The sequence below is a fragment of the Lemur catta genome, chromosome 21 (genome assembly GCF_020740605.2).
Source record: "Lemur catta isolate mLemCat1 chromosome 21, mLemCat1.pri, whole genome shotgun sequence".
NCBI lineage: Eukaryota > Metazoa > Chordata > Mammalia > Primates > Lemuridae > Lemur > Lemur catta.
The window spans coordinates 19,434,444-19,446,680 of record NC_059148.1 but is presented as its reverse complement, the minus strand read 5'-3'; the positions used below and the strand labels follow the sequence as shown (position 1 = coordinate 19,446,680).

The following is a 12,237-nucleotide window of genomic DNA, read 5'->3' as shown; positions in this document are numbered from 1 at the left end:
TGGACCTCTTCCCAGAACTCATATACCCAACTGCACATTTGCCACCTCCACTTGGAATGTCTAATAGGCACCTAACACTTAACATGGCCAAAACAGAACTTTTTGTTTCCTCTGCCAGACTTCCCCATCTCAGTCTATTCTTCTCATTGTTTAGACCACAGGTCTGGGGGCATCCTGACTGCTCTCGGTCCTTCATAGTCTGCACCCAATTCACGAGCAAATCTGTCAGCTCCACCTTCAGAACACATCTAGAATCTGACCATCTCTCATCCCATCTCTGCCACTATTGTCCTGGTGCAAGCCACCATCGCCTCTCGTCGGGACCATACAATAGTCTGTCACTGGCCTCTCTGCTCCCACCCTGTCACCTTTGGTTCTCTTATTCTACTTTATTATTATCCATTGTACTACCAGGGTCTGAATATTTTGGCTTGTTTATCATCTTTATTCTCCTGCTAGGATATAAGTTCAGTGAAGAAGGGGCTTTGCCTGTTTTGTTCTCTTGTGTATCTCCAGTACCTAGAACAGTGCCTGACACCTAATTCTCTCTGCAAAATCTGTCCGTAATCATGAATGAAGGCCTGAATGAATTCTGAATGAATTCTGGAAAGTCAGATTTTTCTCCCAGTCGGTGAATCAGAATGGAGATGCCAGAAATCAGATATCAACTACCTGTCCCTTGAGAGCCCTAGAATAATTCCGAGTTAACTCAAGACCACTATGTGTATAATTAAAGAGTGACACTGAGGTCACCTACTGAGTCAGAGGGGGCTTGTTGGCTCTTAGAGCAGACTATAGATCCTGTCTCTTAGTCTACACTGGAGCTGGCTTGATCTGTAATTGTTGGATATTCTATCCCTTCATCTGTAAGTCAGCCTGCTTGCCTTGTGACCTTTCCTTGGAGCTGTGAGTTTGGGATCTGTGACATTCAGACTCAGTCCAGATTGTTTAGGGTGTTGGTTCTCAACTGGTAGTGATTTCACCCTGCAGAGGACATTTGGAACCATCTGTAGACATTTCTGGCTGTTAGAACTGGGGGTGTGATATGATTGGCATCTAGTGGGTAGAGGCCAGGGGTGCTGTTAAACATCATCTAATGCACAGAATAGCTCCACATAACAAGAAAACCTTTCTGGTCCAAAATGTTCATAGTGCCAAGGATGAGAAATCATTGCTTAGGGTAACACTAATGGTAGTTGGTAGCGAGCATCATTGATCTTTGCCATGCACCAAGTATTGCAATATGTTCTTTATGTGTACTATCTCACTTAATCTCCAAACTGTCCCTGAGAAACCAGGACTATTACTTTTTTTTTTTTTTTTTGAGACAGAGTCTTGCTTTGTTGCCCGGGCTAGAGTGAGTGCCGTGGCGTCAGCCTAGCTCACAGCAACCTCAAACTCCTGGGCTTAAGTGATCCTACTGCCTCAGCCTCCCGAGTAGCTGGGACTACAGACATGCGCCACCATGCCCGGCTAATTTTTTCTATATATATTTTAGTTGGCCAGATAATTTCTTCCTATTTTTAGTAGAGACGGGGTCTCACTGTTGCTCAGGCAGGTCTCGAACTCCTGACCTCGAGCAATCCACCCGCCTCGGCCTCCCAGAGTGCTAGGATTACAGACGTGAGCCACCGTGCCCGGCCTCCAGGACTATTACAATCCTCATTTTACAAAGGAGGAATCTGAGGCTGAGGGGACTTAGCTATGCTCCCAGCAAAAGTTTGGGTCCCTCAGACAGGGGTTGTCACAAAGGATGAATAAATAGTAGGAAACAAATAAAAATAATACACACAGCCAAAGATATAATTTATAAAGTAAAGATTTATGAAGATAGACATAGCAGGGTGCCCGGAAGATTACATCTCTTCCCGCGGAAATGCAACCCAGACTGAAGTTTTACACAGATACGTATAGGTAGGTACAGGTTCTTGGTTGCCAAGGGCAATGGGATTTACATAATGATAGGTAGTCTGGTTTAGGGTCAGGGTCTTCTAAAAGGCTACTACAGATCCTTCAACTAACTCTATCTAGGTGAACAATGAATTATAAAATCTTCTTAGGGCAAACTTCTAAGTTTTATGATAAAGCTATTACTTTAGCAAAAACAGAGACATCGTGGCTGTGGTTATTGTGTATTAGAACAGAGATTTCAGAAATCAAGCATGAGCTGTCTCTTATGCTATTTACTTTAACCGCATGGTTATGTCTGGGCCTGGCTCGGGCAGCATATCTTATGATCAGCTCTCATCCCCAGCAGCCTGTCTTTGTTGATCAGCTCCAGCATCCCATGGCTCTAGGCAAGACCTGCTTTGTCTTTCAAAACAGGTGAGAGCCATAGGCCCGGATAGCAGCAGTCCCCTTGGAAAACAGCTGCTACTGACCATTGAGCCGCCCTCCTGAGGCGAGGCAGCTTCTGATATGCGAACTAACACGTTTACATTTTCCTTTAGGGCAAAGCCTTGCAAGATTTCTGAAATCATTTTTTTTTTTTTTTTTTTGAGACAGAGTGTCACTCTGTTGCCTGGGCTAGAGTGCCATGGCATCAGCCTAGCTCACAGCAACCTCAAACTCCTGGGCTCAAGCAATCCCCCTGCCTCGCCTCCCGAGTAGCTGGGACTACAGGCATGTGCCACCATGCCCAGCTAATTTTTCTATATATATCTTTAGCTGTCCATATAATTTCTTTCTATTTTTAGTAGAGATGGGTCTCGCTCTTGCTCAGGCTGGTCTTGAACTCCTGAGCTCAAAGGATCCACCCGCCTCGGCCTCCCAGAGTGTTAGGATTACAGGCGTGAGCCACCGTGCCAGGCCTGAAATCATTTCTGTCTCTAAAAATATATGGGGCATTTCTATAAATCAATATTTCTTAGGCTCAACATGAGGCTCCATGAGTTGGACTCACCTAAGATCACACACCTCAGTACGGGCAGAGCGAGGATGCACCCCCAAGGCTGCTTGGCCTCAAGGTCTATCCTTTTAACATCTGCTCTGGGTTGCTCCGCCCACTGATTGGGAGCTGAGGGGGCCTGTTAGGCCTCTCTGGAAGTGTCTGACTTTATCTACTGCCCCCGTAGACAGCAGAGTGTCAGTCAGTCCACTCAGGTGATGCTTGGCTATTGGCCAGAGGGGAGGTTTTTCTTCTTTGAGTTGTCTCAGCCTGTCTGGCCTCATTCTCCCAGCACTGCAGTACAGTCCTGGCTCCAAAGCTCAGCTCCTCTGCCAGCCCCAGGCTAGTGCCAGCCCTTCTCCATGGGGAGGAAGCTTCTGGATTCAGATCTAGGCCTTGAACTCTCTCCCATGGGGCACTTCCTTTCTGGGCAGGGGTCCTAGAATCAACTCTGGGGTCTGCAAAGTCACTTCACACTTTTTTTCAGATCAGGGAGGGTTGGAGCTGTAGGTCGGTTACAAAACTCATGGTCCAAGAAAGGGCTCAATGTCCCAGAAAGCCTGAAAAGTGACTGCTGGACAGGGCTGGGAACAGAGTGATCCTGGGGCAGTGGTGAAGTGGAGGTGGCACACGCCATCATCCTTTCTAGCCTGCTTACGGCTTGGGAGAAGTGCAGGCCCTGCAAAGAATCCCTCAGTCTGCTTGTGAATGACAACTCTAAAGGGCTTTCGGAGGGCCCTGGGAAAGTCTGATGGCTACAGTGGAACAGTAATTCTGTCCAGGCAAGATCAGGACAGTCAAGGACCAATCTGGGGTCAAGTTTGAGGTATCTGTTGCTGAGGAAGCAACGCCTAGTTAGTCTGAAGTATCCACCCCTTCTTCCATTCATTCATTTGTCTATGAAACACATTTTTAGGGAGTTCCTGCCAGGAGCCAGGGATGCTTACAGTCTCCAGGGACATCACTCCATTTTGAAGCATCTCTTTGTCTAGGAAGATGGGGTAGCTCAGAGGTTCCATCTACTATGTGGGGCTATGGAGTCACACAGACCAGGATTCAAACCCAGCTCTGTCACTTCCCATTGATGTGACTTTAAGAAAGGTACTTCACCTCTCTGAACCTCATTTTCTTCACCTGTGTAATGGAGAGGCCAACAGTTCTTACCTTATAGAACTGTTGGGAGAAGTCAATGAGATAATGTGCCCAAAATGCCAGGCACGTGGTAAGGTCTCAATACATAACAGCATTAGCTGCCACTTACTGTATCCTGGCTAGGTCTTCAGATGCATTATTTAATACAATCCTTGCCACCACCCTATAATGAAGGCATGATCTCCACTTAAAAATCAAGAGCTACTCAGGAGACTGACGCGGGAGGATTGCTTGAGCTAGGAGTTTGTGCCTGGGTGATAAAACAAGACCCCCTATCCTTAAACATAAAAAAAATAGCTGGGTGTGGTGGCATGCCTGTAGTCCCAGCTACTCGGAGGCTGAGGCAAGAGGATCCCTTGAGCCCAGGTATTTGAGGTTGCAGTGATCTATGATGATGCCACTGTACTCTAGCCTGGGTGACAGAATGAGACTCTGACTCAAAAAAAAATAAATAAATAAAATAAAATTAAGAACCTGCACCTTGGAGAGGTTAACTAACTTAAAGGAGGTCACAGCTTAGGTTTTTCCCAGGTCTGTCTGATTTCAAAGCCTGTGCTCTCAGAAACCTTGCCTCTCCCTAATTATAATTTTCTGTGGCAAAAATGAAAAATGCAGGTTTTCAGGCTCAGAGAGTTTTCAAGCAAATTTACCAGTTAAGAGTGGAATAGAGGGCCGGGTGCGGTGGCTCACGCCTGTAATCCTAGCACTCTGGGAGGCCAAGGCGGGCGGATCGCTGGAGCTCAGGAGTTCGAGACCAGCCTGAGCAAGAGCGAGACCCCGTCTCTACTAAAAATAGAAAGAAATTATCTGGCCAACTAAAAATATATAGAGAAAAAAATTAGCCGGGCATGGTGGCGCATGCCTGTAGTCCCAGCTACTCGGGAGGCTGAGGCAGTAGGATCGCTTAAGCCCAGGAGTTTGAGGTTGCTGTGAGCTAGGCTGATGCCACGGCACTCACTCTAGCCCAGGCAACAGAGCGAGACTCTGTCTCAAAAAAAAAAAAAAAAAAAAAGAATGGAATAGAGTGAGTTGCCAAAACGTGTGATTCTATAGAACCCCAGGTGGGTCACTTCACCTGATGAAGGAATCTCACATTCATTCTATCATTCTAGCAGGCTGGGTTATTCTGGAGCAGTCGTTTGTTTGTTTTTTGAGACAGGGTCTGCTCTGTTGCCAGGGCTACAGTATAATGGCATCATCGTAGCTCACTGCAACCTTAAACTGCCTGGCTCAAGCGATCCTCCTGCCTCAGTCTCACAAGTAGCTGGGACTACAAGCACGTGTCACCACACCAGGCCAATTTTTTCATTTTTTGTAGAGACGGGGTCTTGCTCTTGCTCAGATTGGACTCAAACCCCTGGCCTCAAGCGTCCACCTCCACCCTCTTCTGCCTAGGCCTCCCAAAGTGCTAGGATTACAGGTGTGAACCACTGTGCCCAGCCTAGAGCAGTTGTTTTTTATTCTCCTTCGGTTCTGAATACCTTCGTGAAGCTTATTAACTATGGATCCTCTCTCTGCAAAAATGCCTGTAAGCACTACACACATTTTTGTGCACAATTCCAGTGGGCTTGTGAAACCTGTGAAATCCATCATGGACCCCATTTAAGAACCCACCCCTAGGGCAGCATTTCCCAAATGTGGAACACACATCACTAGTGATGTCCAAAATCAGTTGAAGGATGCAAGGACAAAACATTTTGAACTCTAATACTTATAGTCTGTAGTTACTTTCTATTTATGACAAATGAAGCTGGTTTTCTATTTATGAAAATGATATATATTTATCTTTTAAAGGTATACTTTATTTGTTATTTATTTATTTTTAGAGATGGGGAGGGCATCACTATTTTGTCCAGGCTAGTCTCAAAGTCCTGGCCTCAAACAATCCTCCTGCCTCAGCCTCCTGAGTAGCTGGGACTACAGGTGCAAGCCACAGCACCTGGCAAAATATACTTATTTCAAAAATAAAGAGAGTTTAAAGAAAAATGTTAATAATTGTATACAAAATATTATTGTTAATAAACATATTATATTATTACATTATATATACAAATAATATTAGTAATAATGAAATATTAAATAAATAATAGAGATTGTCGGCATGGAAAAAGTCATCAGGAAGATTTAGGAAATTTATCTGGGGTTTCTACTTGGTAGAATCATAGTGGCTTTACTTCAGTGTCATCTGCACTTCCAAAGGACCTTCGTCATTTCCAGGGTCTTCACTTGTTCTCAATCTCAAGAGAGCCACCATATGGGAATATTTTAACCCCTCAAACTCCTAATCTCTCCATTAGAAACACAGAGCTGGAAAAAGCCATGGATTTAATTAATACGTATATGTTGTAGCTGAGGAAGTTCTCATTATTCTCATCTTTTTTTGGAGTTGTGTGCCTCTGGTCAGATTTTTGTAAGGGGTAATGAGAGTAGGAGGTCCAGTGAAAAATGCAGAAACGTAAACAGGAAGCTTCCTGTTACATGATCAATCTGATAGTTTATTTATGGAGGTTCAAAAATACATCATAGGCATTTGAGAGTTGGTTGTTCGAAACCTTGCTGTGGCCTTTGGGGCAGTTCCATAAACTGGCAATCATTGATAAGATTCCTTAAACACTTACCATGTGCCACACACTGTGCGGAGAACTTCAAATGCGTTAGTTCATTTAATACTTCCAACATGCCTATGAAGTAATTTCCTTTTACACTTAGTGCCCCTTTACAGATTAAAAAAAAAAAGAGGTTCAAACAGCTAGTAAAGGACAGTGCTGGGATTTAAATCCAGATCTGACTCCACCCCACAAACCCCACGAAGACCTTGCTTTTTTAACCACTTAGTGCCTCCTCCCTGAGCCGAAGAGACATCTCTAAGGGCTGCTTTTCTTGCCATTAGAATACCTCCTCCTCAGAGGTAGATACTCCCCCACACAGGAAAGACTGCCTCATCTGAGCAAGAAACCCCACCCTGGACAAACACCCCGGGGTTCAACACTCCCAAATCCACCCAGAGCCCCAACCACACCCCCTTTAAAGGAGGTCTGTATTGCCTAACAGAGACCCCACTCTTGGAGACAATCCTTTAATTTGGAAAGAAACCCCTTTCCTTCCTGAAACCCTCCCTCGAAATATTTCAGAGCAGGACGGACTAAAAAACGGGGTACAGTGCAAAATGAAAACGTGGGGCCGCTTGTCAAAAAATTAAGTGTTTCAAGAATGAGACAGCAGAGCATTAAACCAAGTCCTGGGCGACTCCTGTGCGACTGCACTGGTGGCTTGCCAGTGAAGCCGCCCCTGCTTCAGAGATACCCTTTCACCGACGGGAGAAGCCACCTCAGTCAGAATTCGTGAAACCTTATGTGAGGGGGTTGACGACACAACTTCTTGAGACTGTTCGAGAACACACCGTGGGACAACCTCTGTTTATGTGGAATCACTTCCCTTGGCGCCTGCGGAAACTCCTCTCTCACCCCTCCGAGCAGCTGGGTGGTCCTCGAGACCCAGCCTCAACTCCACCTTCCCTGAAGTGCGGGCCTCACCGCGTGCGGCCCGTTGCCGGGGCAACCGACGCCGTGAGCGGTGCATTGTGGTCTGCAACAAAATGCGGGAGAAAGATCCTGAGGGAACCATTGAGTCCACGGACCAATGGGAGAATTCTGTGGGCTGCGTTAAGCCAATAGGGACGAGCGGCTGGGGGCGGGGCCAGCGGGAGCGGGGCGGGGCCCGAGCACTAGGCGGCGGCGTCTGGCGAGGGACTGCTTAGATGCGCCACGGCTTCGGTAGCGACCGCAGCTGTTGCCGGGCTTGAGCTGTGCTAGCACCTCCCCCAGGAGACCGTTGCAGTCGGCTAGCCCCGTCTCCTCGGTGAGAAACTGGAAGGCTCCAAGGGGGTGTCCTCGCTACCTGGTTTCGCCCCCGCCGGGCTTATCCCGCCGCTTGGCCCGCGCTTTCTGAGGAGAAGTGGGGTGGGGGGCGTCGTCTCCGGTGGTGCGGGCCGGGCGTGGGGAGCGGGCGCCTTGGCGGCGCGGCCCACACGCCAAACTCCTCACCCCTTTGCCCGGGCCTTGCCCCTCAGGTAACCATGTGCGACCGAAAGGCCGTGATCAAAAATGCGGACATGTCGGAGGAGATGCAACAGGACTCCGTGGAGTGCGCTACTCAGGCGTTGGAGAAATACAACATAGAAAAGGACATTGCGGCCCATATCAAGAAGGTGAGGACGGGGCGCGGGGGCCGGGGGGGGGGTCACAACTGGGAGCGGGGACTTCCTTCTCTCCAATCTCGGGTTCCTAGAGCACTCTGGGAGCCGCGGGGCGTGGAGGTTTCCAGAAAGGACGCACGTGAATTTTGCGCTCCTCTTGGAAGACCAGAGCCTCAGCGCCTGAAGTTTTTTTTTTTTAAGCCCCGCTCGGCGGGGTGAAAGCGCCACCTAGCAACGGTAGCTAAGATCAGGGAGCAGCGGTTCCCCCTTCTGTGTGATTCCTGCGCCGAGGATCCATCTGGGTGTTCCGGAGGGGGGAGCTGCGTGGGTGTTTCCAGCCGGGCGGGAAGGAGGCCTTGCCAGCCTTCCAGTGGGGCGTCAGTCGGCAGTTGCGGGAAAGTGGGTGGGGGGTGGGGGCTGGGGCAGGGGCTCGGTAAGTGGCAGTCTGCAGCGCGCTGGCAGGACTGCCAGCTTCTCCAGCAATGTCTGCTGGAAGGGAAGGAAGCTGGCAGCCCAAGCCGTGGGAGGGTTCCAGTCGAGAATGGAGGCATGAAAGACTTCAGATGGAACAGAAATAAATACCTTTTTTGACAAACGCAGCAGTGTGTGGATATAGCTTGTAGGAACGTTTACTCCTCTTAGCAGATTTAAATGGTTTTCTCACTGCAGGCAATGTAAGAGTAGCCAAATTTTGTGTAATTCGCCACAAAGACTTGCAAGAATTTTTATAAAGAAAGATTTCTTTTGGCCCCTGCCTACACAGGCATTCTAGTCCCCAGGGCCCCTTGGGGTGGCGGAAATAGCGAAGGGTTCTTGCAACTTGCTAACCTAGTGAACCAGCCAGTAGATTAGCACCATCAGGATTCCTGTGGAAAGGGAGGGCTATTTGAATTATACTTAAGGATAAAATTGGGCCAGTTGCCCGTCAGATTCTGTTTTCAGCATTTTTAAAAATAGGAACAATGGAGTGCTTAAGTGCCCCCGCAAATTTAATTTTGATTAAATTAAACCATTTGGTGTAAGGTGCTAATTGAAGCTTTGTCCTTTTGGAAGTTTTCATTCCGTGGTGCAGGAGTGCAGTTAAAACTTTGATGAGAAATGGGTTCAATTGGGTATTTGGGGCTACATTTTTGCCACTTTATTGTATTTGGGTGCATAGCAAATATAGTAGGGTAGTTCTGTTTACACAGAAGAAGAACATGGTAAACTACATCTGTTGATGTCACCTGCTGTCAATGAAGAAGAATATTATAGAAAAATGTAATTACCATTATAACAAAGCACCCTGTCTTTGCGGCTGACCTTTCTGCCTTTTATCTCCACAGCTCCTATTCATCTTAGTTCAGACTGCAAGTATGTTTGCATTAATGCGCTATGTAGGCGACTCGGAGCTGGGGAACATTCTTTCATTCCAAGAATTTGCAGATACTAACGTTCTTCCTTTCTGCCCCTACAGGCTCTGGCTTATCCAGGAGGCAAACTCCTACCTTTGATCACTAAAATTCCAGTTTTTTTTTTCTCTTTCCCAGGAGTTTGACAAGAAGTACAATCCCACCTGGCATTGCATTGTGGGGAGGAACTTCGGTAGTTATGTGACACATGAAACCAAGCACTTCATCTACTTCTACCTGGGCCAAGTGGCCATTCTTCTGTTCAAATCTGGTTAAAAGCATGGACTGTGCCACACACCCAGTGATCCATCCAAAAACCAAGGACTGTAGCCTAAATTCCAAATACCAGAGACTGAAATTTTCAGCCTTGTGAAGGGAACACCTCGATCTTTGAACCTTTATTGTGTTTTGTACAGGGCATTCTCTGTACTAGTTTGTTGTGGTTATAAAATAATTAGCGAAACAGCTTACATTTGTATTTATTTTCTATTCCATAATTTTGCCCCATGTTTTTTTCTCTCACAATCCATTCCTTTAAAAAATAAATCTGTTGCAGATGTGTATTTGTGTGAATTTGTTCAAATCACAGAGGGTTGAAGATGGTCACTTGATTAAGTGAGCAAATTGGTGGGGTGAGTCCTTCCTTACGGAAGTAAGTTTCTCTAAGGCTTCTGTGGGATACGGTAGACTAGCCATTTCAGTATTCTTGCATCTTTCCAATTCTTACCCAGCCTGCAGCTGTTGTGCATGTTGAAAAGTACATGACAAACTTCCAGATTAAATTTTAGTCCTAATATGAAAAATATCAGCATTTGAGGATAATATTTGTTAACTTGCTATAGAATGTTCTGGGCCTTTGGCCTCAGGTGGTGGTGGTGGGTGTGTAGTAGTACTCTTTAAGCTTCATATGGCTGTAAAATGGAAATAAATTCATGAAGGATAATGAAGTGCATTGCTGGACTCTAGGCTATCCCCATCCTCTGCCTAGAATGAAGATGATCTTAAAAGGGAAAAGTTTTTGAGCAGCAGTTCTGCATGCTTTTTAAATAGTCTGTGGGAATTAATATTTTTAACCTGCTATGCTTTAACTAGCTGTGGTCAGAAACTGGTTAACATGTGAATTGAAGTTTTTTCCTTAAAAAGACTCAAAGCTATGGATAAACTTCATCAAAGTTTTCCTGCTACAGATTTGGGGAAGATTGCAGTCTTAGAAAGAAAAGCAAATATGGCAGATTTAGCTTTTATAGATAAAAGGAAATATGCCAGAGGCTGAAATAATCCACACCCATCTTGGGAAATTACAAGAAGGGTCTTGATTTCTAGTTTGCATATGTAATTTTCCTTTGGATCTGTAAGATGCCTTTGGGATTTCTGAGCAGTCAGGTTATGGCTGTATAGAAGAAAGTGATAGATTTGATAGGTGATGACCCCCCACTCTTAAGAGTAGCATTAGGTCAGTAACCTCTGGAAGTTTTTCTTCACCAGAACTTGTGGTTTTGGGGGACCTAGTGATGCTAGGGGGTCCTAGCAGGTTTTAGGGTCCCAGATTAGGACTTGGGAGGGTATACTGTGGCAGTTTTCCCCCTGCTGTCTGCAGGAAAGGATGAAGTACTGTGGAACAAACGGAGACTGCAATTGGGGCAATTTAGGTTTATATTTATGTAAACAGACTGAAAATGTTGCCATAATTCATCTTTTTGCTATCCCCTTTCCCTCTTCAGTGACCTGGCTATATTTCTGTTTGAAGCCCAATAGGAATCTGGCCTCTGAAACTGTATGTTGTCCAATTAGCCCTACTCCAAATAGATGATCGGTCTCCAGCAATAGACCCCAGAGCTGATTCGAGACCATATAGCTAGACATTGGGGGTTCTGATTGAATTTGATCTGGCCCATTATCTACTGTTGGGAGGCTGGCAGCTTTTAACTTTTTTTTTTGATTCCGATGTGAGAAAAATCACGTTGCTATGGAGATAAGACTGGGTCGTTGGTTTATGAAGTTCCTTCCAGTGCCTGCTCCTTCCTGTTAATTTCAAAGGCCAATAGGCTCCAGCTGGCTGAAAAATGTAAGCTAAAAGTTTTTCTAAGCATTTATCAAATGCTCTTAGCTACTGTTCTTTGAGAGAGTTGTATATAGCTGGTTATATCTGGAAGCTTTTCAGTGAGAGGGCAAGATCTTGCTAAGTGAAGGTATATAAATGATCCTTTTACTGTGCCCCTTAAAAACCTAAAGTTTCATCTACACAAAATACTTACGGCTTCATTTTGACATCAAACAGTGGGCAGTAGTACGGAGACAAGCTCTGCCCAGCTCCATCCGTGAGTATTGGAGGAGGTTAGAGGTTACACAAATAGTTTTTCAAACTCTTTTTTTTTTTTTTTTGCTATAAAACCTTTTCTTCAAATGTATTCTGACTAAGAAGCTCCCTATTTAAGACATGAAAGCAAGAGTTTGCTGGTACATTTATTCTTTCAATAAGGATTTAGTGAGTGGTTTTCTTTATGATAAGACCGAGGTCACATAGTAGGTTTTGGTAGAAGATGACTGAAAGAATGATGAAAAGAATGTATTTCCTTTACCCTGCCTCAAGAAAAAAATGGCAAATACCACCA

At 45.7% G+C, this 12,237-nt stretch overlaps 1 protein-coding gene across 1 annotated transcript; it reads left to right on the top strand.

Annotated features, from left to right (window-relative positions):
- Nucleotides 1–7,726: 7,726 nt before the first annotated feature.
- Nucleotides 7,727–10,186, top strand: DYNLL1 (dynein light chain LC8-type 1). The gene is made up of 3 exons (XM_045534670.1): nt 7,727–7,897; nt 8,109–8,246; nt 9,764–10,186. Exons 2-3 carry the CDS (start codon nt 8,115–8,117, stop codon nt 9,899–9,901), a joined length of 270 nt encoding a protein of 89 aa, XP_045390626.1. The 5' UTR covers nt 7,727–7,897; nt 8,109–8,114; the 3' UTR covers nt 9,902–10,186.
- Nucleotides 10,187–12,237: the final 2,051 nt, after the last annotated feature.

Bases quoted from the DNA above. Each gene is read 5' to 3' on its own strand.
- DYNLL1 (XM_045534670.1), top strand. From the start codon at position 8,115: ATGTGCGACCGAAAGGCCGTGATCAAAAATGCGGACATGTCGGAGGAG. The intron at 8,247-9,763 runs GTGAGGACGGGG...TCTCTTTCCCAG, and splicing joins TTGCGGCCCATATCAAGAAG to GAGTTTGACAAGAAGTACAA.